At 35.3% G+C, this 13,450-nt stretch overlaps 1 protein-coding gene across 3 annotated transcripts in view; it reads right to left on the bottom strand.

The window, feature by feature from the left end:
• The window catches only part of LOC150089714 (NCK-interacting protein with SH3 domain), a 167,728-nt gene that overhangs the window by 41,577 nt on the left and 112,701 nt on the right, over positions 1-13,450 (bottom strand). For all 3 annotated transcript variants that reach the window (XM_090368755.1, XM_090368754.1, XM_090368753.1), the window contains one exon: positions 5,039-5,177. In XM_090368755.1, coding sequence (XP_090224881.1) covers positions 5,039-5,177 — 139 coding nt within the window. The remainder of the gene's footprint in view (positions 1-5,038; positions 5,178-13,450) is intronic.

Consider the following 13,450-nt stretch of genomic DNA (forward strand, 5'->3'; position numbering starts at 1 on the left):
TTTAATAATTTCATAATGGACGCCATCTGGTCCAACAACATTTGCCTACATAACAGTAAGAGCTGTTTTCAGCTTATAAATAGTAAACAACCCATTACATGGGTAAACACATTCTGATGTAAAATTAAAGGTGTTTTTCATTTTTGCATTTAAGGACCAGAAACTCTGGGGAATATTATGATGCTGCTAAAACATTAGAAAATGTTTCCCCAAGAACACTGACTATTACAGTTGAGTCTGGAATAGTGTATCCATTATATTCCAGGACAGATGAGGGTGTGATGTGTATTTTCCCTTTATTTTCCAGATTTTGTCCCAGACCACCTTAGAGCTGGTTGCTTGAGTAATAGAGGAAGTAAAATGGATCTGTGATTCCTTTGGGCTCTGAAGTCAGATATAACATGCTTTAAAACATGGGTTATGGTAAATGGCCCAAATTTCACAGCATTTATTGCTATTAAGTTATGGCTATGTTACAGGAAATGTGCTTATAGCCTAAGCTAATTTGTAAAGTAATAGAGAGATATAGTTCTATGATATGATATGCATCATTATTTGTTTGGAGCCCAGAGTTGAGTTGGACGTCCAATAGTGATACCATGGGGTTGGCCTGCTGCTGTTCTGACAGTTGGAAAGACGTTTAATAATTTTATAAACATCATATTGTTGTTACAAATTAATCATTAACGCATTGGCCTAGGAGAGGTGGTTGAAAGAAGCCATCCTATAGCAAAAAATAAAGGTAATCCCTGTTGCATCTCATAAGAAAACTGTTATTTGTATAAAGTAAAACTAAAGTTGTCTCAAAACAAAAATGCAATTTTGTAGTTAATGCTGTTTGACACTAAACCCTCAATTTTTACTAAAAGTTAATTAATTGAAACACAAACACATACAATAACAATCAATAGGAAACTCTGAGTAAGTAAACAAAGTAAATTTAATTTTTCAAATGACTGAAACTGGCTACACTGATCTCCGCAAAGCAAACAACACTGTAAAGGGGACACTTTCTTCTGACCAAGCGGTGTCCACTTTACAGAGATTTTACTGTATTAACTTAACTGATTTATTACATAGAAGCCACCTTCATGCAATCTCCACGTAGTTTTTTTTTTTAGTTAGTTGTTGGCGCATCGGCTTCTCCCAAGCATTATGGCACCTTGGGAGGTGCCATAATGCACCTCCCAAGGTTTTTGCAGTACTCTGATCCAAGCCCGAGGCGGGATTCGAACCCGCGACCTTTGGGTTGCCAGGTAGGCACTTTACCCACCTGGCTAGCCCGGTTGGCCCTCCATGTAGTAAGGGCAACTGTTTATGTTCTGGTGGCAGCTGTGAGGTCTGATCGCAGTTGAGATGGTGTTGTTAACCTGTATTTTTGTGCCAACTGGTACTAGTCACCTGACTCTTAGGACCTTCTCCAAAATCTGTGAACAACCACACAACCAACATCGAGCCATTTGGTTGCATTCACGTGAGACTAACTAGCTTAAAGACTACCAACAGTTCTCCAGTGCAAAAATTCAAACAGGTATTTCTTTAAGATGAGGCATGATCAAAAAAGTTTGGTGCCTCACTTTGTATCTTGAAATTGCAGTGTTGTAGCAAGTTGTGTTACAACATGTTCAGTGATTCATCCAGCCATAGTAACACAGCATTTATTTGCGGTCAGCATGAATTAGCATTCATTAAATAGATAATGTTTTATGTTTTGTTGACATTTTAAAATGAGAAATTTTATTGAGCATAACATTTTATTTCAAATTATAGAAAAGTGCAACAGAAACCCATTAAATGTTAAAATCAGCTTTTAGAGAAGATGCCACATGTCATTTGAAGGCTTTTCAATGATTTGCAAAGTTTAAAGGGTAAGAGGGGCACTTGTCCATTAAAGATGATTCTCCCTTTAGCTGTCATGTTGATTTCAAAAACTAATGATTCAATAAAATTACTAATAATACTGTTAATTTCTTGACAATACTGGCAATTTGGTTTCAAAATCCTACATAAAGCTCTGTGGTCCCCCCTTCTGCAATATCTTTCTGTCACAGCTACTTACTAGAGGACAGATGGGCAGACAAATGTAATTTTCACTGTTCTTTCTACTGTAGCCACAACTTCTCATAATCCTACACTAAGTTCTTTTCAGTTATATACATATATATCACATTTCTATCTTTATTTCAATTTTTGTATATATTGGAGGTATTTAAAGCATAAAGGTAGAAATGTGATCATATCATGCAAGTACCTGATTTGAATACTTCTTTATTGAGAATGAAATTGGGAATAGTTTAATATTTTGGTCAGGAGTTTACAATTATTGCACTTTAATATACAGTAATACCCCGAAGTTATGCGATAGGTGGGTCCGACGAAAATCGCGTAAGTCGAATTCGCGTAAGTCGGGGTACAACTTTGCATATAAATACATATAAATTTTGCTTAATTGGGACCAAGGACTAACAAAAACACTAGTTTAGAAGAAAAATAGTAATAAAATTGCAGTTCTTTATACATATTAATACAAAATATGTATTAAAAAAACAAATGACTTACGTTAAAAAGTTATTTCGATGTCGATGGCTTCATAAAATCTAACAAATTCGTCTGACGACACAGCGCGTTCTTTTTTTCACGCAGAATTTCTTCGTAGCAAGCTAATAAATTTTTTATTCCTTGCTTTGTAGCTATAACGCGTTCTTCGTTGGAGTCTATGTTTTCTAAAATTTTTAAGCCCTTTACAATTGAGCCCTTTTCAATTTTCAACCTGTCAAGTTTGCAATTGTCATGTGCTTTTCGCCGTTGCTTCATTTAGGCCTGTAGCACGTGCAATATCACATGGTCTTTCATTTCGCTCAAAGCGTTTCACAACTTCATATTTTTTCTCTATCGACAGCGGCGGACTGACCATAAGCCTTACCGGGGAAACCCCGGTGGGCCAGTGTGATTTTGGCCATAAACCATAGTATGAGGCCACTATAAATTTTCCCGGGTAAGAATTTTTGACCCAGTCCGCCTCTGTTTATCGATAATTGCTTTTCTTTTTCTCTCTGAATCTGCAGTGTCTTCACCAGGACGCTTCCTTTTCACACCTTTTAATTAAGTATTTTACTCATTTTTAGGGAATAAAGCACAATTACAAAACGAGGAGGCACGCTTGATACGCATAAACAAAGCTGCTCGCATGTAGCAACTAAATAAACAACACCATAAAGGCGGAGATACGCTATTAACACCTCACATTTCTAGGGGTTACTACCATAAAACAATAAAAATCCAGTTGCGTTTCTGCTAGTGAAATCTGTTATAAACTGGTAGTAAACTCGATCTAATTGCATTTGCGATTATACCGATAGCTGGAATTGTGTTGGTTTTTACATTATTATGGTGAAATGTAATTCCCCTTCACTGATATAAAAAACATAAAAGCAGCAAAGTTGAATTTTGTTCATCTTTCCCTCTCATTCTCCGCCGTTGCACCGTATATCGACAACATATGAAAAACGACCTTGAAGATAGCGGGCGGCAGCGTTGCCAAACGAAAAAATCAAGAACCGCGTAACTCCGAGTTCGCGTAAGTCGGGGTATTACTGTATATATATATTTTTTTCTATCTCACTATTCAATAACAATATGACTCCAAAAATAAAATTCAGAGGTTTTTTTGAGGGTTTTGCTCAGATGCAATGACATGCAGCACATTACTCACTGGCATTTCACATTCAATTTAGATGCAGGCATGAACCAAAATCATTGGTTCATGCCTGCAGCAAAATCAAACATGATTTCATCAAACAACATTATGGTGCCAAATGAGCATATATTCATTAAGATAAACTAGGTTAAGGGAAAGTAAGCCACAAGAGCAAGAGTTCCAAAAGAGTTTTACTGCTATGGAAAACTTTGTCATAGAGCTTACGTGACTAGTCACGTGATGTAGCTTATGTCTCGATTTAGTTAAAGTAAAGTCAATAACCATTAAATTGTTAAAAAAAAATTTAATTTTCTTTTGGAACATTTTCAAAACTCTTACCAAAATGATACACTTCAAAAGCAATATGAAATGCTCTGCCAAGCATTGATACTTTTTAATATAAAACAAAAATAAAAAAGCCAAACTCTCTATATCAAAGCAGGTATCAGGGATCCAGATCCAGAGTTCACTGAAGGAATTGACTCCTAACAAATTTTTATTTATAATTTGTATTTAAAATAAGACAATGCTCTAACTCAGCAGAATAGTTTCACAAAACTAAAGAGTGCTGATAACTGCAGTTTTCCATTCCTGCACTGCACGATTGATGGAGCTGACTGTGCAAAAAGCTTGACAAGCAAGATGTTGAGTCATTATATTTGAATACTGTCCTAAAAAAAACACTTCCCTGTATATTCATAATGGCTCTGTGGAATATCTTCAAATACACAGCTGAAAATACGTAGCTTTATTTTTAAAAAAGATTCATAACCTAAAGTGGTTGTGGTCTCATTTTTACAAATCAGCTTGCAGAAGTATAAAACAGAACTACAAATAAAAGCGTCCCATTGAAATTTAGTTTAGGATCAATAATACCTTTTTGATTGAAAAAATAAAATAAAATAAATAAAATAATAATATAACATCACATTCATAATGGCAGTAATTCTTTCAACAAAATAAGAGCTTTCATAACTGAAGCAACAAAAGGTGCTCTTGCTTCAGTTAATTTGTTGCATCTGACGAAATGGCACAGATCTCATAATGTAGTGCATATTCATATTCTTTATGGAATAAATGTAATTCTTCAAAATAAATTTGCTTATTTTTAGTATCACTGCATATTGTGCAATTTAGCTAGTGTAATTTAACTCCACATGATCCTATGACTTTGTAAACCTCCTCTTTTATATGACTTGGCTTTGGCACATTATAGCCTTAGTCGCTGATGCGCCAATAAAACCTAAAACAACCAACCAACCTATGACTTTGTAACACTGAATGTACTAGGACTAAAAAATGCTTAGTTATTTTTCTGTTTCCTTATGAATAATTGCATACCATCACTAGAACTCTGCATGTCTCTGGCCAGTTCCATTGGCAAAACAGAAGTGAGTAAGTGGTTAATCACATCCAAATCTAATTCACATAATGCCATAAACACCTGCAGCATAGACAGCCTCAAAGATCTTCTTGGTTCCTACACAAATAATAAAAAATTTATTGCAGCAAAAATAACAGTCTCTATAATTAATATATGTACTTGACCAATCAAAAATATTAGTATATTTTACATTAAAAAATAATAACAAATAAATAGTCACATATACATTTGTTCAGATAATATACTAGAAAGATATTTGTAAAGATAGCTATTATACTTACAAAATAATACATGGGCTTCAGTAAATGTATTACACTTTAAAATTGATCTGTTTTATCTTCTGTGTTTTATAACGAATTTTGGCTCTCTTTCTGTAATTTTATTAGCCAATGTCAAAAATAAATCATATTTATGTTGGTCAAACAACACCTGGCCAATATTCTGTTTAGCTTACTCTGTTATTATTCTCAAATCAACATAGTATCTAGAATGCAATTACAGGACATGAATGGAATCTTGCTGAACTGAAAGAGTATGTATTTTCATCAGCAAGACTGAGCTCATTCAATTTAGATGCAAGAGGACCATGTCCAGCAAGAAAGTATGTTACAGTCACCATGCTAAAATTGAGGTCTATCCTTTTTTATTTAATCTACTCTAGGCATAAAACTAAATGTTATTCTGCCTTTTTTCTGTTGTTGTTTGTTTGTTTGTTGTTTGGATTTTTAGGAGCATTAGCAACTAAGGCCATATTGCTCCGGGGATATGCGGTGGTCATTCACTGACCGTTCCGCATCCTCCGTATTTGGTGGGCACGGGCTTGAACCCCGGTCTAATCAAGAAGCGTGTGCTACGCACTGCTGCTCCTGCCCACCTGGCTACGGACGCGCCGCCTTTTTTTCTGTATTTTTTTTTTATCATTCTTACCACATATCTCTAAATTATTTTTTTAATTGCATTTTTCTTACTTTATCAAATGAGACAACCATGTTCTATCTCACTATCAGGATATGATTGTATAATATTTTTTATTTAAATTTTTCAAAATATAATGTATAAATTTTTTCTTTTCCATAAAATAAATCAACTGGTTCTTTACCAGTTATAAATTTGAAAAGCTTCAGTAAAACAAATCATTGAGCTGATAACATGTATTCCATCAATTTCTTATCACATGGGAACATCCCCAGGCTAGTAAAAAAAAAAAAAAAAAAACAGCCTCCGTATTCTAACTGGAAAAGAGAAAGTGACAGAATCTCAGCAACAGTTTGGAAGAACAAATGCAGGTATTAGTATCAGCATTAATAAAGGCAAATCAATGCAAGAAAGTCAGGCTTATCCAGCAATCAGCCCTATAATAAAAAAAAGGAAGTCACGTGGCTTCATACAGATATCTGTCCAACCCTAACACCGATTCACTCTGAGAAAATTCTTACCTTCACCAGCCTAATTAATTCAGTACAAAATAAATGTCAATTTAGTCAAAATTGTCTTATCAAGATTTGATTTATATATAGGGGTGCTCAAAAAAATTGCATCATTTGCAAAATTCACTAAATTTCTATGAAATTTGGCAATATATATATGTTTTGTAATAGCATTAGGGTACCCTATGCAGGGCCGGATTTATGCATAAGCTAGACAAGCTACAGCTTAGGGCCTTTACATTAACAAGGGGCCTCCACGTCAGTATAGAAAAAATAACAAAAAAATAAATAATTTATAAATAATGATCATCAGTATACAAAAAACCAAAAATTATTGTTATTATATATTTTTAACTTGTCGTAAAAAAATATTTATTGCAATATGCTTTTGGTCGTTTTTACAATAGGCGCCTATTTTTGGAATCAATAAATTATGAACGGCAAGTGTCAAATCGGAGATTGTTTACTTACTTATATGCCAACGAGACATCTAAATTGCAGGTCCTTTGATCCTTTTACATGATGGACCATTCACATTCTGAAACTGACAGTGCATTGGGAGGAAACCTTGTAATTAGCATTTATCTGGTGGTGGTCAGAGAGCAGAATAAGCAACGACCAGACAGAGTAAAACATCTACTTTAGTTACTCCAAAGCATGCAGTTTCGTTAAATTTGTGGTTTTAAGGTTCATTTGCCATTTTCATAACAACATTCTACCCTTGCTTATTGCTTTGTTTCTATACAGCCAACAGAAAACGAACTTGTTGCTAGCCATAAATAATACATTTTATAACCCTTTTATATGGATCTGTTCTGTTCTGTTGTTTTGGCTTGTGGTATGAAAATTTGTTGCAAAGTTACTTGAAGGGGGGAGTAACTTGGGAAACGAAACAAAAATATTCAGCAAATCACAGAGATTTTCATTTGCTTTACTGACAGAGAAAGAAAGTTCTTCAGCTGTTATTCAGAATCGTGTGCTATTCCGTGATTCAAAATTTCAATTGTACTGATTCTACAAGTTTTTCAGAGGACGAAAAAATTTACCCATTACCACCATTCCTTTCTAACGTGTGATAGAAAGGCTGAAGATGTAAGTAAATTTATTATTTCAGTTTTCATTAGTCTACATGATGAACCATTCACAAATTATGAGTGATCCATGATGTCGTCGGCAATTGCAAATGCTATCCAGTTTTAATACTAATATATGTAATGCAATGAGTAACACTAGCATTGCTAATGTTACTCATTGCTGATGATTTATATGTTTATTTATTATTATTATTTTTTTAATATTCTCTGCATTTTGTTACAATTTGTAATTTTATTACTCTGGTGTCAGAAATTTTTTAATGAAAATTTGTTTTAGCATCATTTACAGATCAGAGAAAGATATGTGAATTTTGAAAAGTTATTTTTCTTGTCTGCATCTTTCTTTTATTTTTTTTTATTTTGTGCTCAGTGAATGCACACCTCTGAATAGAGAAGTACTGTATACATTGATTTTTGGGTAATGACATCTAATGAGTACAACAAACAATTGTACAGAGAAATAGAGTGGGCTAGTAAATCAGAATGTCTTATAATGGGGGGATTTTAACTTCCCAGATGTTGACTGGAAATTGTGGGTTGGTCACTCGCACATTAGCAAGACTTTTTGTGGATTTATTGGATGATTGTTTTCTGCAGCAGCATGTTCGAGAGGCAACAAAAGAGGGTAATACAACTTAGTGTATCGATTGTGATGAACCACAATATGAGATCAATACATTATTATTATTTGCATTACATGCGCAATGGAATGCCAACAATGCTTTATGCTGGTTCACTTTTCGAATTACTAGAGTATCCTGCCCAAAACGTAAATGCAGTAATTTAAATAATTTTTGTATGCAAACCAGCAGCATGTTCGAGAGGCAACAAAAGAGGGTAATACAACTTAGTGTATCGATTGTGATGAACCACAATATGAGATCAATACATTATTATTATTTGCATTACATGCGCAATGGAATGCCAACAATGCTTTATGCTGGTTCACTTTTCGAATTACTAGAGTATCCTGCCCAAAACGTAAATGCAGTAATTTAAATAATTTTTGTATGCAAACCACTGTTCTGAATGGTTTGAGGGAATGGTTGAATTTCTTTTTTTTTTTTTGGCTGATGCTACATAAGCTCATACGCTTGCTTTCGTGCATCACATGCCTCTATTACTATTTGCATTATGTGCGCAATGCAATGTCAACTTTGTAGCAATTCTGTAACAAGTGATTTTATTATTCCATACAAGTGAATTTATTATTCCAGTTTTCATAAGTTTACATGAGGGATCATTCACAAATTATGAATGGTCCGTGGCATCTGCAATTGCCAAACACTGTATATTTTGTGATACTAATATATGTTACTCATTGCTGTAGATTTATTTATTTATTACTTTAATTATTTTTTTTACTACTCTTTGCATTTTGTCTGCACGTGTAGCACAGTGGTATCGTCTCTGTCCTCCCCCACCAAATGGAAAAGGCCCAGATTCGAATCATGTCACTGACGAGAGGAACTTTTATGGGCTTTTTTCACTCCGTAGCTGAGATAGTTGGTGTCAGGTGTAGATAGCAAGGTTTTCCCACCCAGATTGTTGTTTGTTTGTTATTTGGATTTTAGGAGCATTAGCAACTAATGCCATATTGCTCCGGGGATATGCGGTGGTCATTCCCTGACCTTTCCGCATCCTCCGTATTTGGTGGTCACGGGCTCGAACCCCGGTCTAATCAAGAAGCGTGTGCTATGCACTGCTGCTCCTGCCCACCTGGCTATGGAGGCGCCTTCCCCCCCCCCCCCCCCCCAGAAACTGGGTTTTTTTTTGTCCAGCAAAACAGGCAAATCGACCAGAGAACACAGGCAATTTAGACACAATACACATTAGGTAGTTGAATTAACATTCTGGGTGATCCTAATAACTATTTTTTTTTATCTCTGTATTGTGTTACAATTTGGCAGAACGATTTATAATTTTATTATTCTTATGTCAGTAATTTTTTTTATTGAAAATTTGTCCCTGGATCATTTACAGATCAAAGAAAGATATTATAATATGAATTTCCACCAATCATTGAGAACTCTTCCACTTCCTTTCTTTGAAATTCCACTTTTTGCTGTCTAAGTTTCCTAATATAGAGAGTTGCTTTATACAGGTTCACTTTTCAAATTACTAGAGTATCCTGCAGTAATGCAGTAATAAACATACATGCAGTAATTTAAATTGTTTCCGCAAGCAAGCAAACCACTGTTCTGAATAGGTTTGTCCTTTTTTGTTTGTGTTGATTCAATTACTTTGAGTAGGTAACTTATTTATTTTTTTGCTTGTGAATTTTCATATTAAACTATAGTGTGTAATTTTGCCACTTTATGAAAATGAGTAAAAAATATATTCAACCCTTTTGTGATCAATGGCTCAAACCTAAATATAAGAACTGGCTCTGCAAATTAGATGGTAATTATTTAAAATGTTTTTGTAAATGCACGCTGGCAGACAAATTTGGTGGTATTGAAAGGCATCACACATAATACAAACAAAGCATGAGAAAGCCGAAGAGACCTTTAGTTTTCAGCATCAGAGAGTATTGCCATTCAAGAAAATTGGTGATACAGAAGGTGCAAAAGCAGAAAGTAACATTACATTTTTCATAGTTGTGCATTAAGTTGATCATTTGAGTGAGCTTTGTAAATTTCGTTTTTCAGACAGAGGGAATGTAAGAACTCCAAACTGCAAAGAATAAAATGTACTTCAATAATATGTAATGCTATAGCATCACACGTAAGAAAATTTTTACTGATTCGTCTGTCAACTTATAATTTCTTTTTAAAATGGTGGGTTCCAAAGTTGTCTTCTTTCTTCACCGGGAGCAAAGTGAGTTCTTTTATTACTACACCAATAGGATACAACAGCATCAACATGATCATCTTTTACAGTACAAACTGTAAAAGATGATCATGATGATCCAGATATAGATGTAAAATACATAAATATAAAAATTCCTGTTTTTTTTAACAGTTAATAAAAATGTATGTATTACTATGCTGTAGCATTTTATAAGCACTCTTTGATGAGTGAAACCTAAAATTCACTCAGTAGAGGGGAGCCTCTTAAAAGTTATAGCTTGGAGCCACAACAACCTTAAATCCGGCCCTGACCCTATGGCATCATCCATCTCTAGCAAGCTCTCTTAGATGATGTCACATGCCGTACATGATTGCATCACCCTAGAGCAATATAAATACAGTGATATGCCAAGAAACCAGTATTCTCTGCTATTGCAATGACTAAATTTTCACAATTAACACCACATAGGAAAAGTGTTGCTACTAAGTTAAATGCAGAAGTACATTCTACACATGAAATAGCTAAAAGGATTCACTATAATCAGTCAACGGTGGCATTTATTATGAAAATATGGATGTCCATGAATATCTTCTGAGTGCAGAAGAGATTTCTAGTCCATTTGTGTACCCGAAACTGAAGATCCTCGACAGCTGCTGACGAGGCTAATGGGAGTCAGCCATGTTCGAAGCAGCTAAGTTGACTTTTTATTTATTGATTTGAAATTGTTTTTGTATAACTTTTGACTTAAATTTAGTCATATAGTATTTTTTTGTGATTTTTCTGATTAATTTGGTGCATTATTCTTTACTCGGTCTTGTAATTGCATAGAAAACCACAGTTGATTTCTGCAGGCATTGAATAGACAGTAGCATTCGAATCTGCTGCCATTGTTTTCGTATCGATATAGCAGATACTGGAAGTTTCTATGTAACTTGTAAGCAGTGTAATCAATATCAGCAGAGGATTATAAACTATAAATTATAGCACTACTTATATGTTTTAATAATTTAACTTGTCACGTAGATCGTAACATAAGACAGAAATATTTGTAGAGCTTTTAGAATCGATGATTTGGCACAGATAGCTAGCATGAGAGTTCGATCCACATGGGTGGCAATAGATAATTATTAAATTTTTTATCTATTATAACTACTTAGATTTTACAAACATAATGTTATAACTTACATATAACTTAAACTTGATAGGAGATAAAACTCGATACTGAAAAAAATAAAAATACATATATATAGTGTTATTACTGCATTGGGATATAAGTTTAGTGTTATATTTTTAATTGTATTGAAATGGAATCGAAATCATGCCTCAGACCAGAGCAGCAAAGCAAAAGGCTCACAGTAGTGGGAGTGCTGTGGTTCAGGGGAGAACTGGGGGGCAGTTCTCCCCTGAACCACAGAATTGAGCACGCACAAAGACATTCACCTTGGCAATATCACGCCCCGTTCCCTGAATCACAGCCTTTCGAAATGTACTGCTTGTTTGATGTTTGTAGAGCTCTCAGGGAACGGGGCGTGATATTCCCAAGGTCTTTGTGCGTGCTCAATGTAAGGAGTGTGAGAAAATCAGGAGCCAACTCACATTGTTATGGGCTTTTATGAGAGCTTGAAGAACAAGGTAGATCCTCGAAGGATTTAAATTGAGGGACCCATCAAGTTCTCAGCTTCCCACATCAACGCCAGAGCTTGCACTTGAACATCAGGCAACAGTGGCAATCCCCAAAGGCAGAATGCGCTGGTCCCACAGAAACTAGTTGTTGCCAGGAAAATGGGGAATATAGTGTACAAAAAGGATAGGTAGAACAGGACCAGGGTATGTGTGCCCAGGGCAAAAGTTGATGACGTTGTCGAGCAGATATCATCTTTTAAGAGCACAAAAGGTGATAATGTTACTCATAATACCATTGTCACCAATGGTATTATGAGTAGGAGAACAGAAGAATTACTAAACAAGTACAGGTCAATTTTAAAAAAAGTCACGAGTTGTTAAATTTGAAAGTTTCTGCAATCCTGCCCAGACACGATAGGAGGGAGTATATGATGAGAGCCTTGTCAATCAATTTAGCTCTGGAGTGACTGAGCAAGGTTCACGGGATAGAATTTTTCTCAACCTGGTCTGCGCTTGTTAACAGGAGAGACTGTTTCTACAGGGCTGGGACACACTTAAATAAAAAGGGAGCAAGAATATTTGCTGATGCTATTGAGGCAGTGTTAGGTAAGTTGGAAAACTGTTAGCATTGGGGATACATGTACTAACAGATTAACAGTAGCCGCTGGCAGATGTGAAAGTGATTCTAGCACTTCTATTGAAACGAGCAGCAGCCTGGAAAAAAAGTGTGGGGGTTTGCTTTGCTTTGGTTTTTTTTTTTTTTTTTTTTTTTAGGAGCATTAGCAACTAAGGCCATATTGCTCTGGGACATGCGGTGGTCATTCCCTGACCTTTCTGCATCCTCCGTATTTAGTGTTGACGGGCTCGAACCCCGGTCTAATCAAGAAACGTGTGCTACGCACTGCTGCTCCTTCCCACCTGGCTACAGAGGCGCCCCAAGTGTGGGGGATTTCAGAGACTGCTGGGAGTCATTGTGAAACAAGTAAATATATGGGCAGTGTTAGGGTAACTAAGAATAAGAAAAGGTGCAAGTATACTTGCATGTACACCAATGCTAGGAGTTTCATTTTTAAAATTGATGAATTTGAGGTGTTGGTCAAAACATCAAAGGCAGATATTGTTGGAATATCAGAGACATGGTGTCACACAAATATAAAGAATGCAGAATTGGAATTTGGGGAGTAATGTGTACAGAAAGGATGGGGAAGGGAGGAGGGATTATGCTATTAGTTAAGAAACACAAAATCTAAGGAAGTGCAGCCAGTTAACATGGGTGAACAGTGCAATGTTGAGTTACTTGATTGGTTATTATGATGTGGTTACAAAGGAACTGGATGCAAAAAATAATTTTGATATCATATATTTGGATTTCAGGAAAGCTTTTGACACTGTTGCACATGGAAGACTATTGTACAAATTGGAGCAGAATGGT

This window comes from Mastigoproctus giganteus, chromosome 2 (genome assembly GCF_048544385.1).
Source record: "Mastigoproctus giganteus isolate SK-2022 chromosome 2, ASM4854438v1, whole genome shotgun sequence".
Taxonomy (NCBI): Eukaryota; Metazoa; Arthropoda; class Arachnida; order Uropygi; family Thelyphonidae; genus Mastigoproctus; species Mastigoproctus giganteus.